We start from the raw sequence: 15,333 nt of genomic DNA, 5'->3' as shown, positions 1-15,333 counted from the left end.
GTGGCTCAGATCTGACCCATTCCTCAGCTGCTGTCAGGAGCCAATCTTTGTACTTCGAAAAACATAATACCTCTGCCTTTCATCAAGCTCTGCTGAAAGGATGCAGAGCATGTGCTGGACTTCCTTATCTCTTCATGTCCATGCAGGAGCACTCTCACTCATCTGCCACCCTCTTTCAAGCAGCACTGCTTGAAAGCAGTGCTGTGGATGCAGGCAATGGCCCTTCTCTGGCAAATAGCCACATTGCAGTAAAAATTTCTGCTATGAAAACAGCTGGCTGGGAAGAGAATATAAGATGCCCTTTGAAACCACGCATGCTAGAAGCAGCTAGCAAAGGCAGTAGCATAAGAATGATATATCTACATCAATTTAATGCTCAGCTATTCCAGCCAGGGCTCAGGCAGGAGATGAATCCTAGCAGTGTGCAGTGGTTGGAATGAGATAATCTGTAAGGTCCATACCATGACTCTGTCAACCAAGCAACCTTTTGCTGCATTCCAGCCAGTACCAAGGGGTTTGACACTTGAAGTTTAGGGCATTTCTTTTCAGGGGATTTGGCTTGGCTGTAACACAATGAAGTTAAAGCAGAGGGTTTGTGCTTCTTCCCCTTTACGCCACAACCTATGAGTGTTGCATGGAAAGGGTTCCATCTCTGTGCAGTGCGCTGGAATGCAACCCCCTCCTGGTTCCTGTAGGACACAGGCTATTCGATGTTCTTGACTCTGGTAGCATCTGTCCTCTCAAAACCCAGCCACCACCTTAGCAGACTTAAAGATTTTGCTGGGACCCATGCAAGGTTAAGGGACAGGTGCTCCACTGGACAGGCTGGTGCATTACAGAAGGGTACATGCTTGGAAAAATCAACGGACACTTCCCAAAGGCCAGGAAGCCACCTCCTGGCCATCCCACACCACCACATCCTGTGCTGGGTGCATTGTGGACCGTTACCGGAGCAGAGCTGAAGGGATCTCGTACGTCTGGGACAGGGCTCTGTGCCGGGGATGCAGGAAGCGGTAGGCTGGTAGTTGTGGGGCTGCTGCGATCTCCACGTCCCCGGTCCACCCAGTCGCCGGGCTGCATCCCTCATCGTGGTGGGCGCTCACACATGCACACATAGACCTCTCCCGTGGATAGCTGTAGCTGGTGGTAGAGCCGCAGTTGCTGGCCCTGGGCTCAGCGGGAGCGCTGAGCACGACAGTCGCTGCTGCCACACAGCTCTAGTCTCGCTCGCTGGCTGCTCCAGCCTGAGGTTCGCCGTGCTCACCCAAACCCGCACACGAGGTGTCTGGGGACAGGCGCGCAGGAGCCGGTCGGCGGGCAGGATGCGGCAGTGCGCGGGCACAGGGCAGGGGCTGCCACTCCTTCTCACTCTGCCCCCCGAGCCGGCCGCTCTCGTGGCCTCGCTTCTCTCACGGCAGGGCGGCCGTGCGCTCCGGCGGGGCGGGAGGAGGCGGCGGGAGCTGGGGCCGCCGGCAGGAGGCGCCGCGCGGCCGCGGGAGCGGCGGGGCCGGGCTCTGGGGCCGGGCTCTGGGGCAGGGCCGGGCTCTGGGGCCGGGCTCTGGGGCCGGGCTCTGGGGCCGGGCTCTGGGGCAGAGCCGGGCTCTGGGGCCGGGCTCTGGGGCCGGGCTCTGGGGCAGGGCCGGGCTCGGGCTGGACGGCCCCGGCACCGCTCTCGCTCGGACAAGGCCCGGTGCGGGGCCCGGAGCGCCGGCTCTGCCCCGCGGCCTGGGAGAACCCCCGAGCACTGACCGCCCCCGGCCCGGTGGGCATCTCTCAGAGCGGGCCCGCGGCAACGCGCGAGGGGCTGGAGCACCTCTCCCATGGGGAAAAGGCAGGGAGAGCTGGGGCTGTTCAGCCTGGAGAAGAGGAGGGTCTGCGGTGGCCTCAGAGCACCTTTCCAGTACCTAAAGGTCTATGAGTAAGCTGGAGAGGGACATTTTACACGGCCGGTGTTGATAGGACAAGGAGCAAGAGTTTTAAGCTGAAAGTGGGTTTGGATTGTATACCAGTACTTTTTAAAATGAGAGTGGTGAGGCACTGGAACAGGTTGTTCAGGGAAGTGACGAATGCCCCATCCCTGGAAGTGTTCATGGCCAGGTTGGATAGGGCTCTGAGCAACCTGGTCTAGCAGAAAGAGTACCTGCCCATGGCAGGGGGTGAAACTAGATGACCTTTAAAGATCTCATTCAGTTCAAACCTTTCTGTCATTCTATGGTTCGTGGTGCCCATTCCATGGTGTCAGATGGTTCTTGTTAAACATGTGAGCCCACTTGGCAACACTAGCGTTTCCTGGCCATTTCACCTGCAGGCCTCTCTGCTTCTGAAGTACCAGAGGTGGCTCAACTACCAGGACCACCAGCAGGAACTTCCTGGGTGCCAGCAGCCTCTTCCAGGACATGCCCATCTTCTGTTTTCCGAGATCCACATTTAGGTCATAACTCTTGTGGTCCTTCTCACACTCACTAGTTCAGGCCAGAGCTCTCCCCAGATCAACGATACCATATTTTTCCTGAATCCCAGGGAGGTGAGCTGTGTCAGTTTTTCATTGCTTAGATGCTTGTAACAGCTCCCTGGTGTCCTTCACATACTATGCCAGTTTTCTCTGCAAAGCCACCCTTTCCTCTTCACTTCTAAGGAAAGGTAGATGCCACTTTGCCCCAAATCACCTAAGGCAGTGCAGGGGTAATGGGCTGAGGGCCCAGCCACAGTAGTTTGGTGTGAGTGCTCCACACTGCATGCCTGACTCTCTTCTTGCTGGACCCCTGACAAGTGTCAGGGGCCATGGACAGCAAGAATTCAGTTTCTCCACAAGGGTCCGCTGTCTTGCCAGCTCCTCACCCCTCTCTCCTGCAATCAGCTTATCCCAAAGTGGTTGAGCAGGCCATTGTGCTCCCAAAGCTTCATTGTGGCCCTCTTCCTTTCCTCCTCATCCTTTCCCCACCCACTGCCCCATCCCCTTGTAAACAAGGTGTGTGTGCAGTCCTGGGGGCAGGGGCATCCAGCCCCTTCCTCCCTTGGCTTGCAGCTGGTCATGGGCCAAGGATGCTTGGAGGTTATTACTTTGCAGTTTTTCACAGAATTGTTCTCACTTTGTCTTTGAAAAACTGCCTCCTCTGACCTTCTTGTCAGGGGCTGAGGGCGACTCCGTGACACTGTGGTAAAGCACTATTAACTAACCTTTGCCAGTGACCTGTCTCTCTTGTTTCATTTTGAGCCAAGGGCAACAGGTATTTCATTTGTCTTTGTCCTTATTGGTTCTTCTACTCAACTTGCTGGAAAACAAGCCCCGAAAATCCCCAGCCTTGATATTTACCAAGAGTCACGGAAACTGCTTTGATTGCTATGGGTGCCAGACTATGCTAAGCAGAACTAGCACCAGCACAGTCCATGGCTGGGTGCAGGACCAGAGCCAGGGAAAACTGTGCTGCCAGGATGCTTGTAGAGAGACGAGAAAAAACAACTGGTCTTTCCCTGAGCCTGGAAGCATCACCTGGCTCCCCATGGCCTTGCACACTTTTTGCTTATTTGTGATCACTGTTGCTGGTGATTGAAGCATCAAGATGGTCAAGATGGTGGGAGGTGGGCATAAGCTGAGGAAATGGGTCCATAGGATCCCATGCTCGCATGGAGGCTCTGTGCTCCTGCTATGCTCAGGAAACTGCTCTGAGGGCAGAGCTAGGTGGGTCACTTGTCCTTAGTTAAGGGCATGTGAGTTAGTTAAGGGCACATGGTAAGGGCATCTCCCCATACCATGTGGCTGGTGGGGTGGCCAGGGTGGGTGATGGAGGCAGGCAGAGCAGCTGCTGTCAGAGGTGTAGCCAGCCCCACCGGGAGGGAGCTCACTGTCAGCAGCTCTGCCACCAACACTTTCCATAGGAGGAAATGATCCTTCTCTACAAGCAGGAGGTCTTGCTGGGCTGGGCCACCAGGTAGGCCTGGCACCCATGACATCATGGCTGGAGTTTGCCTTTTCTCTGCATCTGAATCCCCAGGAGCAGAAACTTGGGAGCACCTGTCAGCTCAGGCTGACTCCTCCACTGCAACTACATTGTAATTCCAGGCACAGCCAGTGCCTCTGATGCTTCCCCAAGGCTCAGCGCTCATGACTGCCTCAGTGGCTCTGCCTGCATGCAGCTGGGTCTCCTGCCCAGCACAGGCACATTTCAGCTCCTCACCACACAACTGGGGAGAAGGTGCTGAAGGAGCTGGGGCTGAGGCTGGCAAGGAGACAGAGCAGCTCACAAAGGCCAGAACCAGCTCATGCATCCCCTGGGGCTGAGTATGGGCTGCAGATGCAGTGTGTGGTTGTGGGATGAGAGTGCTTAAAGGCCTTTTGTTTTGTCTGTCAGGATGAGCAAGAAGTTATTCCCAGTTAGCTAAAGTGATGGGCTAAGGTGGTGGTGAAAAACCCTCCTCCAGATGCCTTGCTGTTGAGTTAAAACACGTTTTCTTTCGTTTGGCTTTTTTAAGTGGAGTGACCAACTCAAGTGGACTTCAGCCCAGGGATACCTTTGGCAGAGCAGGCAGTGGTATGACTGCCTGTGCTGATAATTTCTTGGTGAGCAAAGCCTGCCCAGGGGGTAGGGAGTAAGCCCGGTTGTACCAGGATGGCTTTAATGCTGACTAAGAACATCTGCCAAGGAGTTTGTTGAACTTCCAAGATGGAAGGACTTTCCACTCTCCAGCCCTGTGTCCTGCTGTCCATGTGCAGAGTGTAATTAGGGTGCCGTGGGGACTGGGGAAGGGTTAGCCCCTGTGGAGGAGGAAAGCTCTTGCTACTCGAGGCAGGAGGTGGGTAAGACTGAGAGCTCTGCATCACTGTCTAGCTCAAGGGACTCTGTTAGACAAAAAGGTCCTGTGTTAGCAAGGTGATGGACTTTTCCAGCCATGGCTCCCAGCACTGCAGCCTGGAGCTCCTAGGAAATACCACCATGAAGCTGCTTCCGGAAGCCCACATGGGTTTCAGCAAAAGCAGAGCTTGGGTCTGTTTGACAATGAGGTTTCACTGCAGCTTGTCACGTCTCAGATGAAGCTTCAGGAACAGGATCGTTTGCCAGTAACCACCACCTTATTCTGATGTTATCTAGTTTCTGCAGAATGAAATTGCTGAGTTGTCATCTGTAACACAGTCGGGGAAGTCCTGTCTCTTGACACTGCAGTTCCTGGCTCTGCTTTGCCATGGCCCCAATTCCAGCAGCAGCATCTGGACTGGTTGGATTTGCTGGACACCTGCTTGTGCTGAAATATTATGGGGCTGTCTGAAGGAACTGGGCAGCAAAGTTGTGCTGCAGGCCTGCAGGCTCCCAAATCCAGTGGAATACAAGCAGGCTGACATGTAGTTTCTGGTTGAGGATAAAATGGCTACTGACAGCTCATCTCAAGGTGATGCTGCACACCCAGTGACCAGACAAGCAGCAAGAGGGGGTTTGCACTAGAGCTAACGTGTGGGTATCAGCAGGTGCCTCTCAGTATGTGGGCTACTGACTTCTGTGATAGAGCCAAACTCCGTGGGTGCCAGGCAGAGGCCCTGCTGCATTACGCAGGTGTTTGCCAAGTGAGGCATCCCTTTTCTTCTGTGCAGACCTTGCCTGGAGGCAAAGTGACCTGATTCACTCACTAGCTCCAGCCAGCAGATAATGATGAGTAGCTAAGGTAGTCAGGTGCTGGTGCATGCTGGCACTGCTGCATGACTGGGCAGTGCAGTGGCACTCCTTGCAGCCAGTGTAAAAGGCTGGCAAAGCCAAACCCACTGGTCTAAACAAACACCTCAGCACGAGGTGCTCTCTGTGTCTGCAAAGTGAATTCAGGCACCTCTTCTGCTGTCTTTTGGATACCTACAAAAGGATCACGTGCACAAGTTTTAGGACCAATGCAAGCTGCCAGTGTACCCTGCATGACATGGAGCCTCATTCAGGCAGGGCTTTGGGGCAGCACATTTCTTCACCTGATAACAACTATCTGCTGTGGCTGCAAAGTCCTGTGCTGCTCAGCAGTGAATCGTATGCTGGGGTAGCAGCACCTCAGCATTTCTCCCAGCCATGCTCTGGAACATGCCTAAGTGCCAGCTGGCACCAAGGTAGTTTAGTTGAATGTGCCAGTGGGTTCAAGGCTGTGCTCCAAATTCAGGATAGAGCTACTTGGTGGGTCTCTCTCACTGTGCAGCAGTGGGGAAAGGAGGAAGGCTGCATGAGTAATGGGATGAAGAAGAGTACATACATCCTTTATAACTGTAATGCCATGGTAGATGGGGAGAAACTTCCCTAGGTTGCTGTGTTTGCTTCTGTCTTCCCTGCTGGGAAATCAGGAGACATCCAAAGATGGGTGCTGACCTAAATTTGGGCTGCAGGCAAATTTCCCTTTGTAGGGACTAAAAGTCCCACTAGTTTGGAGTGGAAACCAGTGAAATGCCGCGTGATAGAGATATACAGAGCAATTCCTGGCTTTGAGATAAGTCTGTTCCTCTGCTCACCCCCTCACAAGATGTTCAAAGAAATGGAAAGACAACTCATTTCACACTGGTAAACTGACACACTTCTCACAGAGCCAGCAAACTGGTTTGTGCAGGTGGACAAGATGCCCTTTTGGCCAACAGTTTCAGAGGGCTCACAAAGGATCGGGTATTGATATGAAAAGCAAGGATACCCAAACTGAAATAAAACAGTTTGGCTTAAATAAGATTAAAGATGGCGTGATTCTTGGACATATACTTTGGGGTTCAGGTAAAGAACGGTGGTAAGGAGTTTCTATCTTTTTTTCTGTCCCTTCTTTGAAACCAATTTTGGTACTATTTGTGACATCAGGAGGGCCAAGTCTTCAAGTCAGGGCTTTGCACCATCACTGCTGTCATGGCTTAGGGTGTAGTACCTCTCCCTTGTCCCATCTCCAAAGCACCATCAGGGATGAGGTGCTACAGGAGGCTACAGATCACCTGTGTCTGGGCACTGGTGTTGGCAGCCACAGCCAAAGCTGTAGGAAAATATCCATGCCCCAGGAGGCTTGTTACAGAGCACCTCTTTCTTGCCAGGGTACCAAAATGCAAGGGTGGAAAGCACAGGATTGATGATCATCTGAAACTGCTCCCTCTTCCTCCCTCCATCTGCTGCTCCGAGCCCCCTGGGGAAATTTTTGGGACTTTACAAGCCCTTTGAAACAGCCAGCACTAAGCAGCTCCTCCCTTGGTGTTTGGGTGTTGGACCATGAGCCTCCCTTCTCATGTTTCTCTCAAAAAGCCATTGAAGAGCCCTGGCTGGGGACTCTGGGGGATGGACCAGGTTTGGTTCAGGGGCTCAGCCCTGCCGCTGCATCCCCTGGCAGCCTGCTCTGGGGCTCTGGGTTGTCTCCCAGAGAGCTGGCAGCAGGTGAGAGCTGTGTGTGCCAGGGTGTGACAGCACGGGCCAGTGCAGTGTCCAGGCTGATGGAGCTTACACCCATTTGTGTGTTTTGATAACTCTGCCAGTGTGGTTCTGCCATTCAGTGCTGCTTGCACAGGCACTAAGTGTACCTCCTGCACTGCTCCCCTGTCCTCTCCCTCACCCTTCACAGCCGCTCTGCCCCACACTGCCTGTCCTCCCCCACACTGCCTCTCATGTGTTGGGCTCCAGCACCACTTGTACAAGCACGACACATGCCTGAGCACAAGCTCACTGCATGTGAGCCCATTGCCACAGCTATTTGTGCTGAACACCTCCCCCAACCACGCTGCATGAGCTGAAGCATTTGGGAAGCTCTTGTTCCCACCAAATGGGGTGGAGAGAAGGCAAAACCAGTGTATACACCCCCGTATTCCAAAAGTGAAGCAGATCCCATTGGGAACATTAGAAAGTGCAGTACTATCATGAGTGTTGTTCACAGCCATCTCCTCCTGAGGTGGGTGTCTCAGAGTCTATCTGCAAGAACATGCTCTAAATAAGCTGTACTCAATCCTTGGGAGTCTTGAACATATTCTGTGGTGATGGGTGGTGTTGAAGAATATTTTCCTCTGAATGGAGTCATGAAGCAGCAACGTAATACACTCTAAGAGACAAGTAATGCATTCATCATCCCCCCCCCACGCCATGGATCACGGCTTCAACCAATGCCCAGCTAACATCAAATCTTTCATCAGGCAGTGGTCATCCCCTGGGAGCACAATTTTTGCTGCTTGGTCATTGCAGTTGGATTCACTGCAGCATTAGCAGAGGTTGAGTCCTGCTGTCACTGTGGCAGGGCTGAACACCCACATGTGCCTCTACTGCTCTTGTATGGCCTGGAAATGCACACACTGGAAAGCCCGAAGGAAGCTGGGGCTGTGGCCCCTTGCCATCGCCAGTAAGTCTGCCCCTGGGTGGATCAGCCCTTCTGGTTAAATGGGTCACTGCCCTTCCTCTTTGGGCCTTCCCCATCATCACCGAACGAGACTGCCACCGAGATGAGTCAAACCGTCAGACAACATCTGCACGCTCTGCACACCCCGTCCATGCGCTTGGATAGTTCAACTGGTGGGCACAGCCCAGGCAGCGGAAGCAAAGAAACCCTGGTTGACTGGGAGTGTCTGGTAGCTGAACTTTTCCATGTCCCAAGTATGGCTGGGTGATCTGGTTCATTTCTGACCAATCCCAGAAGGTAGACAAGGCCTGTGAAGACAGCAGTGACAGGAAGTTTGGCCTTGAAGGGATGTACTCTACCAGGGTTTGGGATCTGCTGACCTGGAGACTCTTCTAAGTGTACATCTGAGTACTTGCTCATGAGCTGCTAAGTCCTTGCCCGGAACAGATTAGAGGTTGCTCAACTAATTACACAACCAGTTGATCTGTACAGGACAAGAGGAGGACAGGACAAGAGGAAGAGAATGTGGTTCATCCCTTCAAAACAGCCTGGGGTGAACTCTAATAATCTGTGTCTTGAGACTGAAACTCCTGTATGTGCAGGAGGTCTGACCCTGCCAGGCTCCTATCAACCCTTCAGCTGGGAGCTCTAGCCAGGCTTGCTCTTCCTTTCCTGCAGAGTCAGATGGGCCCCAGCGACCTGGAGCTTGGTGTCCATATCTGGAAAGCTTTGCCATTTTCTTGCTACAGTTTTCTTCTTTTAAAATAAGGACAAAAAAGTGCATTACGAATGACATTCAAAAAAACCCACAAAAAAGTGGCAAAACCAGGTACTGAAGACCTAGAAATTGCCAGAAATGGGTTTGCCTGGGCAGCCTAGCTTCAGCTGTCTTGTGCATGTGATTGCTCCCAGCATTTTGCCACGGATTGCCACCTCTTCAGCACCCAGACTGGACCTTGGCTGGAGGGAGCAATAAGCTGGACAACTAGGCTTGCCTCCTTTCTTAGCAGGGCTGGGAAGCTTCTATCAAGTTGGTGAAGCAAGAGACTGCAGAAAGAAAGGAGGTTCTCCTGGGTAAAGAGCTGATGCCTCCCTGGAGAGCTGAGTCTGTGTCTACCCCTGCCTTGAAGTTACTCTGTGAGTCGGTGAGCCACATAAGCAAGAGCTTTCACAGAAGCGGCTGCGTCTTCCTCATTTCCCAGAGCTGCTTTACAGAAGTGCTAAAGGTTTGCAGATGCAGTAACAGACACCAGTATCTGGGGTTTGACTAAATTGAGTGCTATATAGTGCCAAAACCACAAAAAAAATAGATCCTAGTTGGTTCAAAATGTGTATCCAAAATGAATGGGTACTTATGACCTAAATATCTTTTGTCTCTTATTTTGCAGCTGTTAAATAGGTGTAAGTCCATCCCCTCATCCCCCACTCTGGACCGGACAAGGTGGCTGAGAAAATAACTTCATTTTAATAACCCTGAAGCACTCACTCAGTGCTGAAGTGATGAGCATTATAAAGAGTCCATGAAGAAATGGAAAAGCAGGATGTTGAAGCAGGCTGACTCCAGGACAAGATGAAGGTAATACAGCCCTCCCAGAGGAGAAACCTTAGTGGACCATGCAGTTACAGAGCACAGCATGTTACACAGCATGAGGGCATAAATGCAGTGTGCTTAAAGGATTTAATTATGGGATTTCCATAATTTTGACTGCTTGATTTACAGCCCTTGTCATTTATCAGATATTTGGGGTGTAAAGTACCTATTTCCTGTAATTTGGCTGGTTGCACACAGTAAGGACTGAAGGTGCTGGTGTAATGAGTGGTTGCTCTGTGCTAGGTGGGATGAATTTGGTGGGACTATGCTTCAGCTCTCCTGGCACAACCTCACTCTCCCAGTCAGCTCAGTCAAGATGAAATAGCCCTGGTGACAGAGGCTGGGGAAGCTGCCCACACCACAGACAGGACAATATGTGCTGGCAGAGCAGGCCATGGCAGAAGCATCTGGTAGAGAGCAGGGACTTTGTTCAACACAGCCATTTGCTTAACAGCTCTTATCAGTGCTGATTTCTACGCAAAGTCTTCAAACTCATGTGGGGAATGATAAGCAATTTGTTGCAGTTGTCCGAATATTGTAAGAAATTATTTGCATAAAATGCTACATGTGAAGCAGAGACAACCTTGGTGGTTTACAGGAGGCTGAAGTTGGTAGCTGCTCTAGGCTGAATGTTTAAATAGCACTCTGCACTGAATGGCTGTGCAAATGAGATGAGTGAAATGGATGGGGTGAGATGCAGTTTTGAATGTTGCTGCCATAAGCCTGCAGCAGGCAAGAGCTCTGGAGCAGCAGGTTTACAAGGAAACTCCAGCACCCACCTGTGCTGAGGAAGGTGGTTGCACAGGTGGGACATAGGGAAAGAGTCTTTGAAGCAAAGGTGCTGGCTGAAAAATGTCCCATGAGCTCTTTGTTTTCTGAGGAACCCATCCTAGTAGCTTTTTTCTGTTTTTAATTTTTTCCTTATTTAAACCCTGGAAACATAACATAAACCATCTCACAGAGGCAGGATTCAACCTGGACTTCTTCCGCAAAAAGGTTTCTTCCCAGCCACTTCATATAAAAGGGGTTTGAATAACTTTCCTTAATTGCCCATCCCAAGGTCTTCCTAACCTCATCCTGCTTCGAACCTCAGACCTCAACCTTTCCTGCTGCAGTTGGAGCCTGTTGCTTCTCATGCTGCTTTGGCTGCACAGAAACCAGCTGACCACCCTTTCAATTTCAACTAATGAAAGATTGTTCCTTCTTCACCACCCACTTCCCACCTCCAAGACCTCTTTTCTGGGCTAAATGGGCCCAACTTCTTCACTCCTTTCTCTTAGTGCAATATTTCTGTGTGTTTATCCTTTGTATTTTTCTCTTCCAGACTACTCCACTTCTTGGCCTGGGACTCTGAACGTGTCCTGACCCTGCACAGGCAGCACAGGGCAGTCATCTCCTCTGCCTTGCTCCACAACCCCAGGTCAATACCTGAGCCCTTTGCTGCTGGCAAAGCTCCAGTTTTCACTGCTCTGCAACCCCCAGATTTTCCCTGCTATTCTGCCACCTCGGTTGGTTATTCCCCCAGTCTTCTACCTACATCTCACTTTGCTTTACATTTGCATTTGTTCTTGCTGAAAACTACATCTTGCTGCTTTCAAATCATTTCTCTGGCAGTTGACATCACACTAAGCCCAGCCTCCAGGCTCCTTGCAGCACTCTGTCCTGGGAGAACAAAATTCTCTTCATCATTGTCTGCTGAAATTCACAGGGGACAAATACAGGACTGGTTGACCCTATCTTTCCCCTAAAAACCTCTGCAAATATCCCTTCTCCACCAAGCTCCTGGTATGGCAGTAGCCTAGCACTGATGAGTTTTTCCAGTGCCACTGACAGTGATTTCACAGTTCCTGTGATCAAGATCAAATAAAATTAAATGATCCCAGAGAGAAAGTCAGGGGATGCTATTCGCAGTGTAAATTTAGTCATCTAGCTCAAGCATAGAGATTAGGAGACTGGCTCCTGAAGGTCCCCCTCATAGCAGGGGAGAGCCTGGGCAGGGGCAGCAGGAAATCAGCTCGCCATATTGTGCCTGCAGCAGGTGCCCAGGGCAGTTCCCACAGAGCTGGGAGCAGATGCTGGTGGAGCCATACTGGTGGTTTCGGCTGCTCTCAGTTGTGGGTTCACATTTCTGACCAGAGAAATGGTAGAGAAGGGGCACTCAATGCCTCTGAGGAGACGACATGGCTCCAGCCCAGCCCAGAGAAGCATTGTGAAGGCTCTGCCCATCTTCCCATCAGGAGACACTTGTCTCACAGCATGCTAATTCACTCATAAATGCCAGGAATTCATTAACACCATGGCCAGCTCAAGGGCAAACAGCGTGTTTGGACAAGGCAGCAAAAGGGATGCTTTCTTAGTCCCTCTCAGAAAGACCAAGTGTTCAAATACTCTCCTGTGCTGTTGCTCTCTCCTGAGGAGTTTCCATCAGCTATTAATAAAAGCCCAGCTCTGGGCAAACCAAGGTGCACTCAAAGCTTCTCTCCCGTGGATCAAAGAACAGCCTTTGCCATGGCCACATTCTGGACAGTTTTGCACTGACTGTTCAGCTCCTGCCAGGACACTTGGCTTCCCTCACCACCTCCTGCAAACAGCCCCACTGCCTTCCCAACTGCCTCACTTCAGACGCTGGCCTCACCTAGATACAAAAGGAAGGAATTCAGCTTATTTGTCTGACAATGGAACAGGGATATTTTTCTCTGAGGAAGGAGCTCCCTGCATCCAGCAACCTGCAGAGTAGGACAGGACAGGCAGTCTCTGAGACCTGCTCACCAGCAGAGGAGTGTGGTTTCCTCAGGAGAGTGGGAATCCAGCAGTGTGGTTCCTGGAAAGGAAGTGCCACACAGGGCTGCGGAGTTCAGAGGAAGTGTAGCAATGCAGCAAGCTAATGGATCCTTCAAGGGTTGTGCTGCTAGCTGGTGCCTTGGGAGGCCTGAACTCAACACCCCTCACCTCACTGATGCTTTGGCTATTCCATTTCCCGAGCCAGCTGCACCAGAAGAGCCCTGCATGTTACAGGGGAACTGTGCTTCCAGGAAATTGGGTCTCTCAGGGTGGTTCATGCCGAGCAAGCAAACTCTTGCAGCCATGTTAAAAAGCGTGATGGATCCTAGCGTTTCCATGTGGCACACAGGGAGGAAAAATACGCTCAGTGCTGTGAAATGTTCAGATAAAAGGGCTAAAGGTAGAACACCAGTGCCACAAGATGTTTCTGAAGAGAGAAATGGAGCAGTTTTGCTACTGGAGCTAAGTCAGGCAATTTACCTGAGCCACCCAGCCTGCAGCCAACCCCACACAGTTCTTGGTTTTGGCCATTTTTGGTCCTGTGTTGGCTCCATGAGTGGCAAGGATGGGAAGAAATGGCAGCAATGCTCGTGTGAGTCTGCACTGTGTTCCAAGCATGTACTTTGCTGCAAGTGTGTTTTCTTTGCTGCACTACAGCTGCAACCCCAAAGCCGCCAATACTCTTGCGCTAATAACCACTGCATCTCAAGTGCCCTTGCCTATGCCCTGCTGCTGCGACTTAGCTCATCCTGCTGGATCTGGTGACATGAGTAGATCAGACAGTAAATGGTCCCTGCTTTGGGACTTCCTGCTCTTGCACTGTCACCTCCAGAGCCACTAGCATGGGGTACACTGAGGGCACCCCTGAAGCACTGCTGTCCCAGGGGCTGATTGCACATCTTTAGTTTCCTGAGGCTTGTAATAAGCATAGAAGTAGTCCCCAGAGAGCACAGACAAGGAAAAAAGAAGGGAATCCAATGCAACTTCTCCTTGCTGACATCTGCATGGGCTAATCCATAGATTTTTATGCTTACAGCTGATATTAAGGGCTGATATTCCCCTTATGGGCCAGTAATACACTAATGAATGTTTTAAAGTGCTAAACAGCTGTGCTTTATAGAAAATACTAGTCCTACCCAGTCCAGTCCAAGCATTCTCTGATCCTGAGCCTTTCTTCTTAAATGGGACTGGTTCTTCACCGTGCCCACGTGAACCTTCTGCACAAACAGGGTTTATGTGGCACCTGCTGAGGGTACCCCATCCCCGGACCTGCGTCAATGGTGTCGGGGGCGGCAGGAGGGGGTGGGGGGTTGTGGGGAGATGTGTGGCTGCCTGGGAATTTCCTCAGCTGCATTGGGGTGACCTAGGCTACCTGGGGCTGGACTGACCTCCTGCCTGCACAGGGCTGGCATGGCACACAGTGCTCCTGGAATTTTTGGGGCTCCCATTGACACCTCCTCCGCACTGCCCTCCTTTGAGGGTCCAAGTTTCACAGCCAGAGCTGGGGCTTTTCTTCCTTTCCATCGCTGCTGTTTGTCTCAGAGAAAACCCATCGTGTTGTTTTTCAACTGCCTGAAGGTGTTTTTCGGGGGTTTTTCAGGCTATTTTGAAGCTCATTTTTCCCAGATGTGCTTTTTTTTTCTTCTTCTTTTTAAATTTTTTTTTCTTCTTCTATAACTTTTCTTCTTTGCCCTAAAGTTTCCGGCCACGTGACTTTCAGCTTACATCCCCAAGGTTCTGAGAAACCACAGGAGGCTGAGACCTAAAGGGAAGGTGCAGAGGCTCTGAGAGGAAAGGCAGCGAAAGTGTTGGAGTGCTGGGCAGGAGGACAGAGTGCTTCTGGGACGGGTGAGAGCAGGAAGCCAAGGGCCATATCAGAGGTGGCAGAGGAGGACAGAGGAGAGGCAGAGAAGCAAGACAGAAGACAGGCACACCAAGAGCACAAAGGAAGCTGAAGAGACCCTGGGAGCCACAGGCAGGAGCCATGCCCCACAGCTCCGATAGCAGTGATTCCAGCAGCTTCAGCCAGTCTCCCCCTCCCAGTAAGCAGGTAAAGAAGGGGCCCTTCCCGAGCTCTTCCCAGCTGGAGACTCTTTTGGTGTGGGCCACGGGTGGCAGGAGATAGGGTGGCACCCACTTTTGGTGTTTTCACAGCACAATATGGCAGAGCTTTCTAAGAATGGCTATGGGGAGAGAGATGCAGGGCTCAGCCAAGGGCCCTGGCAGAAGCTCCAGCCACTGAGCTGGGCATGGGCAGAGAGAGATGACCTGGTTACTGGGGGCTATGCCAGGGGCAACTGGGGGCCCAGGACCCCCAGGCATGGTGGGTGCAGTGATACATGCCAGGCACGCAGGAAGCTTCAGCGTGAGTCAGTGCTTTGGTGAGGAGCCTGAGTAGGCATCTCCTGGCCATGGACCAGGGTGGCTCAGGGGCAGCCTGTCTGCTTCCCGCTTCTGTGGAGAGCACTCAGGACCCAGAAAAGCCCTGCCACTTTGGATCTGCTTTCTTTACTGTTCAGCCTCAGAGGATTTTCTTGTCAATAACGCTCCACAGAGGGATTTCATTTTGTTGCATGGCATACCTTAATGGTAGGTCTTTTGCTAGCAGACACAGACACAAGTCTGAGGTATTCTTACTGCCTTTTCTGGCTAAGCTT

At 51.7% G+C, this 15,333-nt stretch overlaps 1 protein-coding gene across 1 annotated transcript in view; it reads left to right on the top strand.

Annotated features, from left to right (window-relative positions):
- BATF (basic leucine zipper ATF-like transcription factor) overlaps positions 1–15,333 on the top strand; it is a 38,234-nt gene that overhangs the window by 18,507 nt on the left and 4,394 nt on the right. The window contains exons 2-3 of the mRNA XM_085061745.1: positions 9,693–9,880; positions 14,375–14,726. Of these exons, the coding sequence (XP_084917871.1) occupies positions 14,661–14,726 (66 nt within the window). The 5' untranslated portion in view covers positions 9,693–9,880; positions 14,375–14,660. The remainder of the gene's footprint in view (positions 1–9,692; positions 9,881–14,374; positions 14,727–15,333) is intronic.

The sequence above is a fragment of the Lichenostomus cassidix genome, chromosome 5 (assembly GCF_008360975.1).
Source record: "Lichenostomus cassidix isolate B80296 chromosome 5, HeHo_3.0, whole genome shotgun sequence".
NCBI classification, from domain to species: domain Eukaryota; kingdom Metazoa; phylum Chordata; class Aves; order Passeriformes; family Meliphagidae; genus Lichenostomus; species Lichenostomus cassidix.
This window is presented reverse-complemented; position numbering and strand designations above follow the sequence as displayed.